General features: G+C 32.9%; 1 protein-coding gene across 3 annotated transcripts in view; it reads right to left on the bottom strand.

Moving 5' to 3' along the window:
* Nucleotides 1-8,832, bottom strand: part of SCN7A (sodium voltage-gated channel alpha subunit 7) — a 58,131-nt gene extending 49,299 nt beyond the window's left edge. For all 3 annotated transcript variants that reach the window (XM_067741669.1, XM_067741670.1, XM_067741671.1), the window contains exons 1-5: nucleotides 8,743-8,832; nucleotides 8,245-8,373; nucleotides 6,766-6,857; nucleotides 3,500-3,706; nucleotides 1,228-1,297 (exon numbers count right to left, since the gene is read on the bottom strand). In XM_067741669.1, coding sequence (XP_067597770.1) covers nucleotides 1,228-1,297; nucleotides 3,500-3,706; nucleotides 6,766-6,857; nucleotides 8,245-8,373; nucleotides 8,743-8,783 — 539 coding nt within the window. In that variant the 5' untranslated portion in view covers nucleotides 8,784-8,832. The remainder of the gene's footprint in view (nucleotides 1-1,227; nucleotides 1,298-3,499; nucleotides 3,707-6,765; nucleotides 6,858-8,244; nucleotides 8,374-8,742) is intronic.
* Nucleotides 8,833-14,035: the final 5,203 nt, after the last annotated feature.

Genomic DNA, 14,035 nt, shown 5'->3' with positions numbered 1-14,035 from the left:
CCTTCTTAGTACTGCATAGTACCTTCTTATCTCTTCATCTGAAATTATAGGACAATAAAACTTGAGAGTTTTGTCATCTCACTGAAGAATTATTTATAAGTACTGTTTTTAAGAGCAATCAGCTTGTGATTAATGTAAATTATATTCATTAAAGACATACAAGTCATAAAATAAGTGAAATAACATCATATCTTTAATTTTTTTTTCTTCAAAGTCTTCGGGCTGAAGAACAGATTACATTGTCTTTCTTGATAATTCCTATTAGCTCTGGGGCACACTGAAAACAGAAAATCAGATTCTTATTTAAGTCCCAGCTCTTCCATTTGCTAACTTCTTGACCTTGAATAAACCATTTAGCTAGTCTATCCATTATACTTTTTTCTGTAAAATCAGATTAATAGTATTCCATATTGTACACTTCTCAGCATGGTTTTGATGGTAAAATGAGATTATGTAATCAAATGGGAACCATTAATAAAAGCAATAATCATTAAATAAATACTATTGATCAGGGATACTGAAACGGAGCAGGACCCTATGGTCCTTGCTCTCCCATGTCCTCATCCTGACTTTTGTCTGTGGAAAAACTTTAACCAAAGAATAAGTTTAATCGGAGAAGTGAGAAAAAGTAGAAACAAAGGAAAACAGTCAAAGGAGACCAAATAATAATAGTTTAGTCATTAAACATAGTTAAGGACCTTTAGTTCCTTTTCAAGGGCTACAGATAATATTCTGAGCCATATCCTGTGAGCTGTCTATAGATGATGAAATCCCCACCAGGTGGAAGAAGTTAACTACATGAAGACCAGACTGTAGCCCTGACATGAGCTGCCATAATTCCAAGAACTGGCCTCAAGGAAATGGGAACAAACCGACCCTGGAACTGAAGATTAACTGTACTTAAAACAATCAAAATGATGCTGGTCAGACCACCGATGACCAATATCAAGATGTCTGTCAGAGCTGGCTGCGCTGTTCCTGCCTGTAGCCCCCTCCCTCCATCTATAAAAGCTCTTGCTCCCTGATTGTCAGGGCGGTGGGGTCAGAGTCGGCCATTGGACACAGGCTTCCGCCCTCTCCCCACCCCACTCCCTGCTCACGGTTGCTGGTACCCAAAATAAAGCAAACTTTCCTTTCCACCAACCTGGCCTTTTTACCGGCTTTTGAGCGTTGAACAGCCAGACCTCACTTCTGGTTACAATAGAAGAAAACATTAATACCACTTACCCAGCATCTGTTCTGTTGCCACAAAGAAGAGCATATCTTTCTCCTTCCAAATAATAAAAGTTTTCTGTTTCTGAAAAATAGGAAAGAAATGATATTCCATATCTAATCTTGAGTGGACAGCATATCTGAAACCCAATTAAATCTGTACAGATGAACATACTTCTGTACAGTGAGAAGGAAGGAGCATAGAGCCTGCCTCCCCCGCTTTTCTTTTAAATCTAGGAGGCTGTCCTAGCATCCAGTGTAAAGGCCAAAAGACCTCTGGCAATCCACCTACTCCAGCCAGGTATGACCAGACCCTGAAAGAAAAATTCCCAAGACTAATCTATTTGAAAACTGAGGATTATTCCTTCCAGGATTTATTCCTGATGATCTTCCTGAACAGAAGACCAGAGTTTTCTGTCTCTGGGTTTAATTTCCATTCTCTTCCCACTTTGCAGCTTACTTTTCTACAATGAGTGTCCAGTGCCGCCTAATTACTTGTCCTGATATCACCTAGTTTCAATCATAATCTGAGCTAATCTGAGTCATAGCCCGTAGAATTCATCCAGGTATTTTTATCTGCTATCAATCAAAATGTAAATTGTGTATTTATAGATATCAGTTACCAGGGTTAGGAACATACATGCTTAGTAGCATTGCTTTTTAGGTTCTGAATTCAAATCACACAAATCAAACCCATGAGATCAGTCCTGGTGAGTGTGTGTGTGTGTGTGTGTGTGTGTGTGTGTGTATACAAAATTGAATTACACCAATCTCAGAAAATGTCACTTTAACTTGTCACCTAAAATAATTTTAGAAGAATTTAAAAATCATAGTTAGGAGCCATTAATCAAAACTTTTGAGTGACTGTCAAAAACCAAATGAAATTTGACATTAGAACTGAGCAGTCCCAAGTGCTCTTCTAAATACAAGGACTACGACATGGAAATTAGGTTAAATAATGTTTTGCAAATATATTTCCAGCAATTTCTAACATGCTATTTGAGAAAATGGAATGACTAGAATTGGACAAATATGAAAGTGATAATCTTTAAAATGATTTCATTATAAGATACATACTTTAACAAAGAAAAGAACTTGGACTCTATTTTCTTAGCAATAACCAGTGAAGTAGCAAAATTTTTAGTAATTAGCATATTTTTATTACAACATCAAAGAAGTTAAAGGGGATTTCATTTGGAATCTAAGATTTAACATCCATCTCCTATTGTTCTTATCACTAGAATTAAGACCATGAAATAGACCTACATAATAAGGAAACATTTCACATATATACTAATAATTTTGCATTACTTGCATCATAATCATATTATGGGATAAACCAAAGAGTAAAATTTATTAAGATTTGTTTTAGAACTTATTAAATCCAAAGTATAAATAAAATTAAGGTAGAAGGACTACTTAAGGTTAAACAATATTTTATTTTTATTAGTTGAACAATATGCTTTTGGTTTTTTCTAAATACTGTCAGAAAGGAGCTGATGATTTTAATATGAGGGAAAAATCTAATAAGAGAGTATGGCCTGGTGAAAATGGAATGGGTTTTAAAGCCAGATGGAGCTTGGCTAGAATCCTAGTTTTGCCACCGAGTGGTTATAGTATGCTAGAACATTCACAAAATTTCTCTTTACTTCTGTTTCCCTGTTGGTAACAGGGGTTATTCATGTCTTCTCTGCAGGATTATGGTGAAGATATGTGATCAGGCATGTGAATTACTTATGTATAAGGGCTAAGCAATACTTGTTTGACATTATTTCTGTTAGCCTAAAATATTTTCATTATTCATCAAAGTATAACTCAAAGCATTTAAAATGAGCAGCAGCAATTGAAATACAACAATAGTAAGAATTTCTATATTGTAGGTCATTTTTTGATTTATATGATCACCCCAAAGTTTATAATGTGTACACTTACATTTAAATTTTAAACAACTTTATCGAAGAAAGGTAGTATCATGAGGATTGTACTCTGATAAAATTGCAATTAAGACTTTGGTCATATTTATTTATTTATGAAAGGATAAAACTTGCAAGTTTTAGCAATTCCAAAGTTAGGTTTCCCTGATTTAACTGTCTGAAGATTTGGAACTTTATTATCCTGATAAAGGAAACTGATCCAAATTAGTACTTGAGCATAGTTATGGCATTTATATGAAGGTTGTTCTGAAGTCAAATTTGTTCTGAAATTGAATGTTCAATATTTCTGTGAAGAATGTTTTGCCAGTAAGAAAAGTTTTAATTTTTTTGATATAGATGCAAGGGATTCTTACCTCGAATATAATAAGGGTTTCCAGTTCTGTTGTGCAGTGGTTCAGTTTCATTTTCTTGGGGCCATCGCAAACATTTATGCTTCAGGTTGCCCATGAAGAGCTCCATCCCAATTAGAGAAAATATGCTCAGAAAGAAGAGAGTTAGGATAATGACCCCAGTGAGTTTCTTCAAACAATGGATCAGGATCCCTACAAAAGACTTCAGACCTGAAAAGAGAAAGGTTTGTTTTCGATAAAATAAAATATCTTAGTAAAGCAGGATTAGCAAACTTCTCCCATGGCAAATGCAGATGCCATCGAAATCAATAGCTTTGTGTTTTATAATTTAGTTCACCATTATCTAGGTCCAATGACTAAAATGAATAAAACCCTTAACTTTGAGGTTTCTGTATGATTGCTAATTTATTACACCTGGCAATAATTTAGACATAACTTAGTATTTTTAAATTAGTTATTTGTTTGTTTCTCTTTACTACATAAAGAACAGGCCTTCTCTCTTGGCTATTGCTTTTCATACCAATCACCATTATTTATAAGCATAGGTAAAGGCGTAGAGTTAAAAATCAACATGGGTTGCAAATGTTGAAACAAGAAATAGTTTGAAATAGCGGTATTCTATACATTCTTTCATTAACTTTTTTTTTAAACATCTTTATTGGAGTATAATTGCTTTACAATGGTGTGTTAGTTTCTGCTTTATAACAAAGTGAATCAGTTATACATATACATATATCCCCATATCTCTTCCCTCTTGCATCTCCCTCCCTCCCACCCTCCCTATCCCATCCCTCTAGGTGGTCACAGAGCACCGAGCTGATCTCCCTGTGCTATGCGGTTGCTTCCCACTAGCTATCTATTTTACTTTTGGTAGTGTATATATGTCCATACCACTCTCTCACTTTGTCCCAGCTTACCATTCCCCCTCCCCATATCCTCAAGTCCATTCTCTAGCAGGTCTGTGTCTTTATTCCCATCTTGCCCCTAGGTTCTTCATGACGATTTTTTTTTTCTTAGATTTCATATATATGTGTTAGCATATGGTATTTGTTTTTCTCTTTCTGACTTACTTCACTCTGTATGACAGACTCTAGGTCCATCCACCTCACTACAAATAACTCAATTTCGTTTCTTTTTATGGCTGAGTAATATTCCATTGTATATATGTGCCACATCTTCTTTATCCATTCATCTGTTGATGGACACTTAGGTTACTTCCATGTCCTGGCTATTGTAAATAGAGCTGCAGTGAACATTGTGGTACATGACTCTTTGAATTATGGTTTTCTCAGGGTATATGCCCAGTAGTGGGCTTGCTGGTTCATATGGTAGTTCTATTTTTAGTTTTTTAAGGAACCTCCATACTGTTCTCCATAGTGGCTATCTCATTAACTTTTTAAGAACTCAATTTTTGGAGCTGATTAAGTAAAACATGAAAAACTTTTAATGATTAGAAATGAGAATAACACATAACTGTGATTATATGTGGCTGTATTTATATCAGAATACTTACTAATCGAGAATTCAACTTTAAAGCTAGATTTATTTAAGAACATTCATTTTTCTAATTATTAAATAATACATGCTCAATTTTGAAAACATAGAAAACAAGAAGATGCAACAACAAAAACCCCATAATTAAATTTCATTGATGAAACTACTATAAGCCTTCCTTCCTCCCTTGCTTCCTTCCTTCTTTCCATCCTTCCTTCGTTAGTTCCCTCCTTCCTTCCTTCTCTTTTTCCCTTGCTCCTTTTTTATTTGTTGGTCTGTTTAAATTTATGATCCTAATAGTTACTCAGCTCAACAATGGATGAGAATATACTAGCTCTGTGACGCTGAGCAAGTTATCAACATTTCTATGCTTGTTTTATTATTTTTTAAATGGGTATAGTGATACCTATTTCATATATCATTGTGAGAATTGAAAATCTATTTTTTAAATAACCTCCTCAGATGATTAGATTTCTTGAGTGTAATAGAATAGGGTTGAAATAAAGTTATTCCTGTGGTTAAAGAAATGTGATATCTAGAGTAGATATACAATTTTAATTGCTATCATACCGAAATACATATTTATAGCTACTTTTGCCACCTGGAACAATACTATTAATTTTTTTTGCCATATGCAAGTCTTTTTAAAGTATTACATTAGAAATGGAATTTCTGTATCAAAATATATGACCATATTTAAGTATCGATTCATACGTTCAAATTGTTGAGATGTTGAACCAATGCATAAACCAGAGACTATAAATATATAGTCAGGGCTTCACTAAAGCTAGGACATTTTAAAAAAATCTCATTGCCAATGTATTAGAAGAAAAATAAGAGATATAATTTATAAACCACACAATTCACCTGTTTAATGTGTACTATTTAATCTTTCAGTATATCCACAAGGTTAGGCATCCATTACCATATTTCTCCAATCTTTTTTTGCTGTTTTGCCCAGCCTGTTCTCCAAGTACAGAGTATGCAATATATCTGGCCTTTTTCATGGTGTTCCAGTGGATGAAAGTTGCCTGTAGATCTTATTTTTGGTATTATCACACTTGCCTGTGGGTTTATTCGTTCAACTATTTCATAATACCTCTGACTCATAGAAGCCAAAAAAAAAACTCAGGGTCAAGTTTTCCTAGCTGATTGTTTTTATTTATTCAGAACAACAAATCAGAAGGTATTGGTAGGCTTCTCTAAGACTCTTTCCGGAATGGGAGGTGTAAATTAGTTGTCAGCTTCTTCCATCAATGTGGTCACAGCTCCACTTTATTTAGCAGAACCTTCTTAAACTTTGTGGCATGTGGAATGCATCCTATCCAAGCACTGACAGCAAAAGGAAATTTATCTTATTTTATATTGCTTTGTTCATTTCAACTGGTTTTTAGACACAGTGAGGAAAAGAAGAGGACAGATTAGATATCTGTCTAAACTGCTATCTCTCTCAGAAGTCTAAGGACAATTTTATAAGTTCATATTTAAGACATAAGAATAAGTAAAAAAGAAAAAAATAGAAAAATAATATATTTTGATTGAGCTCTATATTTTATTATCAAAAGCATTGAACCCATTTCAAATTAGTAAAAAATGTGATATTTCTTTCTTGCCGTTCCAGGAGTGACTGAAATAAATTTGAAAATCAGATAATTCATTTATTCCAAATCTGAAACACTGTTCAATTTAACATTTCTTCAAGCAATAATAGGGGCGTTCAGATGAATACACAGAAGTACATGAAACAAAATGAAGAACTCAGTGCCTTTTCTTACCTTGGTTTAAAGGAATAATTTTCAAAATTCTCAAATTTCTTGTAATTCGAAATATTGAAATGAAGTTTGGAGGTGAATATCTTGATATATGCCTGTGGGATTAAATTGGAGTCATTTAGAAGTCATATTGGCTCTTTATACTATTTGAAACTTATTTTTAAAACCATATATCCAAATGTTTCACTTGCTTTCATTATTGCATTTTGCAAACAGTTTTATTATTGATTGGAAGGGAAAGACTGCTATAGTGCAAGGTATCCAAGTAAATATTGATCTACAAACAAATTATGAGAGTTTATAAAAGGTTGACACTCTGAGTAGTCATAATTCCATATCAAATACTCTATATTATGTTCATAAATACTTTGAATCTAATTGGTGAAGAGATAGTTAAAAATAAGGAAATCCACAGTTTTTTAAAGGAATAAAATTTAAGTATTTAAACTTCTGGTGATGATAATGATGGTGATGAGGTGATGATGATGATGAGAATGGTGATGGTGATGACAGCAGAAGTAAAGGTGTATAGTGGTTAAGGATACAGACTCTGTAGCCAGACTGACCATGTAGAAATACAGGCTCCACTATTTAAATTACTTAATCTTTCTTGCCTTAGTTTCCTCAAACGTAAAGTAAGGATAATAATACTTCCTAATTCTGAGGATTTGGGGGGATTAAATAAGTTAATATATGTAAAGTTCATGGCAAAGCATCTGGCACATACTAAGGGCTAAATGTTAGCTGTGTTACCTAAGTGTTAGCTAATAGCAATGGCAAGAGCAGAAATAATAATAGTAATAGTAGAAGTAGTAGTGATAATAATTTCAATGATATTAGCTACTATGTTTTGACTGCTTACAACATGGCAGAAACTAATTATGTTCTTTATAAAGGTTATTTCTTTTTCAAAAAAATTGACCCCAAGTCCACAAATAGAGTATTATTTTAAATTATTTTAACGGAAGTTTGATGCCAGTGACAATTTCTTTAGCCATAAAATAGAGTACACTAAGTAGAAGGATTAAATAAATCAATACACATGTAAATTATTAGAACTTAATGTATCATTCTAGAAAAATGTGTGCATATAAAATATCTTATTCTGATAACTAGAATATTTACTGTTTTTAAGCAATGTAGATTAGAGAAGAATCAAATACGTCAGGATCCTCTCTTAAACTCCCAGGAGATTTTCTGTTCACTGAAAATAATCACTTCAAATGCAAAAATTCAATCTATTGTTTTTGCTTTGGGTAGATTACAGAGATAATATCCCACTCCTTTAATTTTGAATGCATATTCTAAGGATTAGTTCAGTTGGAGCTGCCTGAGGGAGCTCATTATGGCTATGATTTATGAATTATTCTTTACTCACAGAATTTTTGCAGGCAGAAAACTTCATCATCCTCAATGTTTCTTTATGAAAAGCATTTTCTTAGCAAGGTATTAAGATGTTTGCAACTTAAAAGAAATACTCACTCAAACAAAGTTACACTGAAATCGAGCCAGTTCCATGGATCACCAAAGAAATAAAAAGATCCTGCCCAGATGCCTCTTGCAATGAGTTTTACAAGTATTTCAAATGTATAAATTCCAAGCAAAGTATTCCTGCAGAAAAGTTTTCATATAATAACTTCATATTAAAAGTGAGACTAATACATCGTCAACTCTGAAGAACTATGTCGAGGATAATTATCTGGCAACCAAGCAACCAACCAACCAATCAACCAGACGACCATAGGACAGGGCTTTAGTTAGGGCTTCTAGAGTGGGCTATGTCTTACAGCATTAACCATGAAATTTGACTATCAATTAATTGTGGAATGTGTATAAATATTATATTACGTACAATGTAAATTATATATTAAAAATATTAATTTGCTATATTATGTAATATATAATGTACTGTAACACAATGTATTAAATATAAAATATAATCATATATGCAATTATACATAGTAAAATTATATAACTTACTGTAATGCTGGCCCCCATTTTGGCAAATCAGTCATGGACATAAATATGCAGTCAATCAGGATGCTAATTAAAATTAACAGTCGGAAAAAGGTAAGTTATTGTCAAGGAATGATGTTAATAAAAATAATATTGGAAATACATGTTTCTATAATCTGTTTATATGTATTTACACATATGAGATCACATAGTTTCTCAAATGTCAAAAAAATATACTCCTCATATTGAAAACAATGAGGATTACTAAGATTTGTTAACATTTACTACTGTTGTGTGTACTAGAAAAGAAAACTATATATATATATATATATTTTTTTTTTTTTGGCCACGAGGCATGTGGGATCTTAGTTCCCTGACCAGGGATCGAACCCGAGCCCCCTGCAGTGGAAGTGCGGAGTCTTAACTGCTGGACCACCAGGAAAGTCCCTAGAAAATATATTTTAAATGTACTTTCAAATATGGAACACAGTGCAGTTATAATCAAGATTTCAGTATGACCTAAAATGAAAATTAAAAAGAGAAAAAGACTGCAGCAATATCTGAATAGAATAGTTGCATTTGATATTAGTACAGTTTAAAACCAACAGAAAAGGATATGGATGTACCAAAATCTTAATGGCTGTTCTTCTAACTGAATTGAAAGGAGACAATGTACACCAGGTGGCACTGAATCTGAATACTGTTCTCTTTTTATTTAATACTATGAAAGTCTGTAAGAGGAAAAGAAGAACATCAAGTGAAATGAAAATAAAGAACATCAACTGAAATTAGAACTGAGAAATTATGATCTCATCAATTATGAAGCATATTGCCAATGATCATTTGTCATGAAGTCTAACAGTTATACTTCTTACATTTTGATATCCTTTTACAGACTAAATCAAATGGAAAGTTTTCTTTAAACTATTTTTACTTATATTTAGCCTTATCTATCACTTTTTTTTAAACAGTGTTCTACCTAAGAAAACTGTTTGCCACACACCAATCCTCAAGTCTTCCTGCAAAACTAATGTAATAGAAAGAAATCTATATCCAGATGGCTCATGGGTATGCATTTAAGCATACTAAAATTCAATGAATGTAAAATAAGTTAATTTTATTTTGAAGCAAATAAGGTATGGGATTATAGTAGTAAAAGTGACCGAATGCACTCAAACATTACATTAATCATTAGTAATTACCTACGGTATAAAACCCCACTTGTAAATTATCAATGACATAAACATATATATATATATATATATATATATATATTTATTTTTTTTTTTGCGGTACACGGGCCTCTCACTGTTGTGGCCTCTCCCGTTGCAGAGCACAGGCTCTGGACGCGCAGGCTCAGCGGCCATGGCTCACGGGCCCAGCCGCTCCGCGACATGTGGGATCATCCCGAACCGGGGCAAGAACCCGTGTCCCCCGCATCGGCAGGCGAACTCTCAACCACTGCGCCACCAGGGAAGCCCCGACATAAACATATTTAAAACAAGTTTATATCATGTAAAACTAATATGTTGGCATATAGAAATATTAAACCAAAAAAGGGAAAAATCAGAAACATTTTAAAAAGGACTTATGTATATGTGTGTATATGTATATGTGTGTAAAATATGGATACACAGTAAAAGTGTATATGTATGTGTGTATGTCTGTATATATATATACACACGCACATAAGTATATACACACATACATATGTGCACTTTTACTATATATACATGCCCATTTGGAAAATTCATTTGTTGTGGTGTGTGCATAACTATATTACACATAGTAAACATTATATAGAGTATAATGTAACAGTTATGTAACAGTAATGTATAGTGTATAATGCAATGTGATAAAATATATTATAATATACTAAAATATATATTATATTTAATATATAATTATACAGAAGTGTATATGTGACTATACATTGGTATTTCTATTTGTCTATATATACAAATATATATTCATTGATATTTTATGGATACCTATTCTAAATGGAAAACAAACCATGCTCTGATTCTCCTCAATGGAACACTTCTCCAACATACAATTTGTGTGTATTTTGGCCTGATTGTAGTTATTGTCCCTCTTTCCATTTTAAAAGCAAAAAGAAAGTAAAAAGGGCCAAATAAAATAAATCTGATTGTTTAAAATGTGCTTTCCATGTATTTTCCAAAACAATTTCAAACTTCACACAGGATGTAGCCAACCAACTTATGTCTTTGTGAAGGAATGAGTAGATCCAGATAGAATAATTTTCTAGTTAATGTTTAAGTGCTGAAATTGTTCATTTCATTTTAGAATTATTTATTTGTATGCCATCTTTAACAGAGTAAACTAAATATAATTAAAATTTTTAGTATCTTTGTGTTATCACTAATAACAATACTTTTTATACTAAGGTATCCTTACCGTTTTTGGTTTTTTTCAAAATCTTTGATTTTGTCTTCACTAACACACCTAGATTTGTCTGTCACGTCTGTAAACACTACAAAGAACTCAAAACTCTGCTATAATAGAGTTACCTTTAAGGTTACTGTTATATCAACTGTTAATGACTTAAGCATAGCAAAAGTGAAAGCGGAGGTAATTGAGATGAGGACTTACATTTTCACTAAAATGTTCTTAAGGTTTTATAGGTGTTTTATAGCGAATGATGCATAATGCCCATGGAGTCTACCAGAGATACTGGAGTCTTTTGTTAATATATACATTTATACTGTAAATTGTCAATACGCTTCCACCATGCAAAGTATTCAAAAGAGTTGTGATTATACAAAATTCTCACTTTGCCTTCTGTCCAGAAAGTGATTCATTTCCATTTCACCCATTTGGTAAAATCACTGAACACTCTACAAGAATATCAAATTACATTTGTCTACAATGGGACTAATCCTCATCTCTCCCAAATTTGATCTTTCTTTATAGTTACTTCATTTTTGTCAGAAGCACTTCTATTCTTTCAAGCTGGAAACCTTGGCATTATTAATCAGTCTTCAAATCCTGCTATTTCGTCTCGGGTGTGTTACCTCTCTCTCCAAGACACTCCTATAATCCAGACCTCTTGACTTCAGGCCTCAATTGTTTTCTCTCTAATTTCATCTTTCTGACCCTATCTCTTCCATGCAATAGTAATTTAGGAATCTCTAGATTAATCTTACTTAAACACTGCATTCATTACACCAGTATTTTGGCCACCACATTAAAGCCATGTTGCCATCTCTGTTATCTCATCTTATTTCCCACAATCTGCAACACAGCTACAGGGTTCTAGTTCTATCATCAGCCTGTCTCTTCCCTATTCCAGAATTAATATCTGCTATTGACTGACTGTTCATTGAAGAGCTTCCCTTTGCCTTGTAAAAATGTGAAGTGTTCTCCAAGCTATAACTCAAATTCTATTTTCTTAGTAGAGACTCTTCCAGCTTTGTCAGTCTACACAGATCTGTCTTTTCTAAGCATAATTATTTTTATTTTTATCATTTTGTGCTTCTTTTTGGATTGTTCAAAATATTTAGTAAGTTCCTCAAATCATTCTCTGGATAGAGAGGCTGTGACTGTATGAATGAATAAAATTTATGAATGAAATATACATTGGCTTTATTTTCCTAACTACCGAGTAAGCTCATCAAGTTGAACAGTTGAAATTGCTGTACATAGTATGGAAATTTTACATGATAGTTATTTTAAAATCAGTAATCTTAAGTAGCCAATCATTATGCTCACATAAAAGAAATCATTTACATCAAGGCATAACAGTATAGCCTGTTACATACAAAGTAAAGTAACCCTAAACAAACTAACCTACCAGGCAAATATTCGGTTTTGATAAAAATCTCAAATATGTGTGAAATTTCTTATCCAGTTTTCTGTAACTTAAAATTACCTCTTCACTTATTCTTCCATCTTCTTTCATCCTATCTCAATTACATTTTTCACATGTCTGGAAAATGAATAAAAATATAGTTATAATAAGTTTAATTAATCCTTACCATTTTATTCTTGTAGTATGGGTCCACATCTTCCAATGGCTCTGACACCATTGCTCTAGGAAGATTTCCATAAACAAATGGCAGCTCTTTTCCAGCTTCCAAGTCAGTGTTTGGCTTTAAATCTTCTTTGTGTTCCTCACTGTGTTTTTTAGCACTATGCTGTTCCATAACTTCAAGAGACTCTCTGGTGAAGGGGACAAGGCCCTTACGTTCTGGGGAAGCCATTTCCAATTTCGCACCTGAAAAGTATTTTCTTCAGTTCTAGATAAGATTTGTGTATATAAAGAAAAATTTAAAATTTTAAAAGTCTAGGATAGGAATAAAAGAGAAGAGCAAACTGAATAAAAGCATTCAAAGAAAATTCCTGAGCTTTAGAGAAATCTGAGTCATTAAACTTGGTTTTGTTTCAGTTAATATTAGACTTAATTTGTAATTTCACAAATAACTCATTCTATTTCATTTATTCATCCATTGAATCTTCTTTCTTTTACTGAAATCTGCCTTTCAGTTTCTCCCTTGTAATGAAAGAGTTCTAAAGTGGCTAGAGATTGTTGGAAGGCCAAATCCAATTATTTCACTCTCAGCTGTATTTAACTACTGACTAGACTTTCCTTCTCTAAACTCAGTTTTCATTGGCTCTGGGGGCCCCCTCTTCTTTATCTCTTCCTATAGCTCTGATTAATTCCTTTGACTTAGTTTTTCCTCTGAAATTTTAACTTTGATATCCTTTAAAGTTCTGCTTTTCCCCTAGTTATATCCATCTTTTTGGTAAATACATAGGCAAACACAGAATTTTAACTACCGTACATGGGTATTTACCAAGTACATTTCCCCAAACACTCCCTTCCCTCAGTCATCTATGTGGCAATCCACCAATAACAGCAATTTAACAAGTAAAAACAAAGTTTGTTGTTTTTCCCCAAGACTAGAATCACTCTTTTACCTTCTAGCCATTGTAAAAAAAAAAAACACACATATAAACTTAATGCCTTGAAAGTTACTCATGAAATGTTTTTCTTGAAAGTTACTCATGAAATGTTTTTCTTTGTCATTAATTCCTCTGAAAAAAATAATTTTCTTACAATTATTTTCCATTAGGTATTTAAATATTATCCACTGTTCATATACCTACATCAAGATAGTCATCTTTGTAATTCTATCTCTGGATTGCTCTAGTAGTCTTTACAGGTCTCTCTCAATTCTAGTCTTTATCTACTTCAAGCCGTCCTATGGGTCACTCAATTAGTCTTCATTAAATACAATTTCATGCATCAATTCTCCATTTATGAACCTGATTCTTTCCTCTCATAAAATTATGT

The sequence above is a fragment of the Pseudorca crassidens genome, chromosome 6, assembly GCF_039906515.1.
Source record: "Pseudorca crassidens isolate mPseCra1 chromosome 6, mPseCra1.hap1, whole genome shotgun sequence".
Classification (NCBI taxonomy): Eukaryota; Metazoa; Chordata; class Mammalia; order Artiodactyla; family Delphinidae; genus Pseudorca; species Pseudorca crassidens.
The sequence above is the reverse complement of the archived record's forward strand: the minus strand, read 5'-3'. Positions and strand labels throughout refer to the sequence as shown.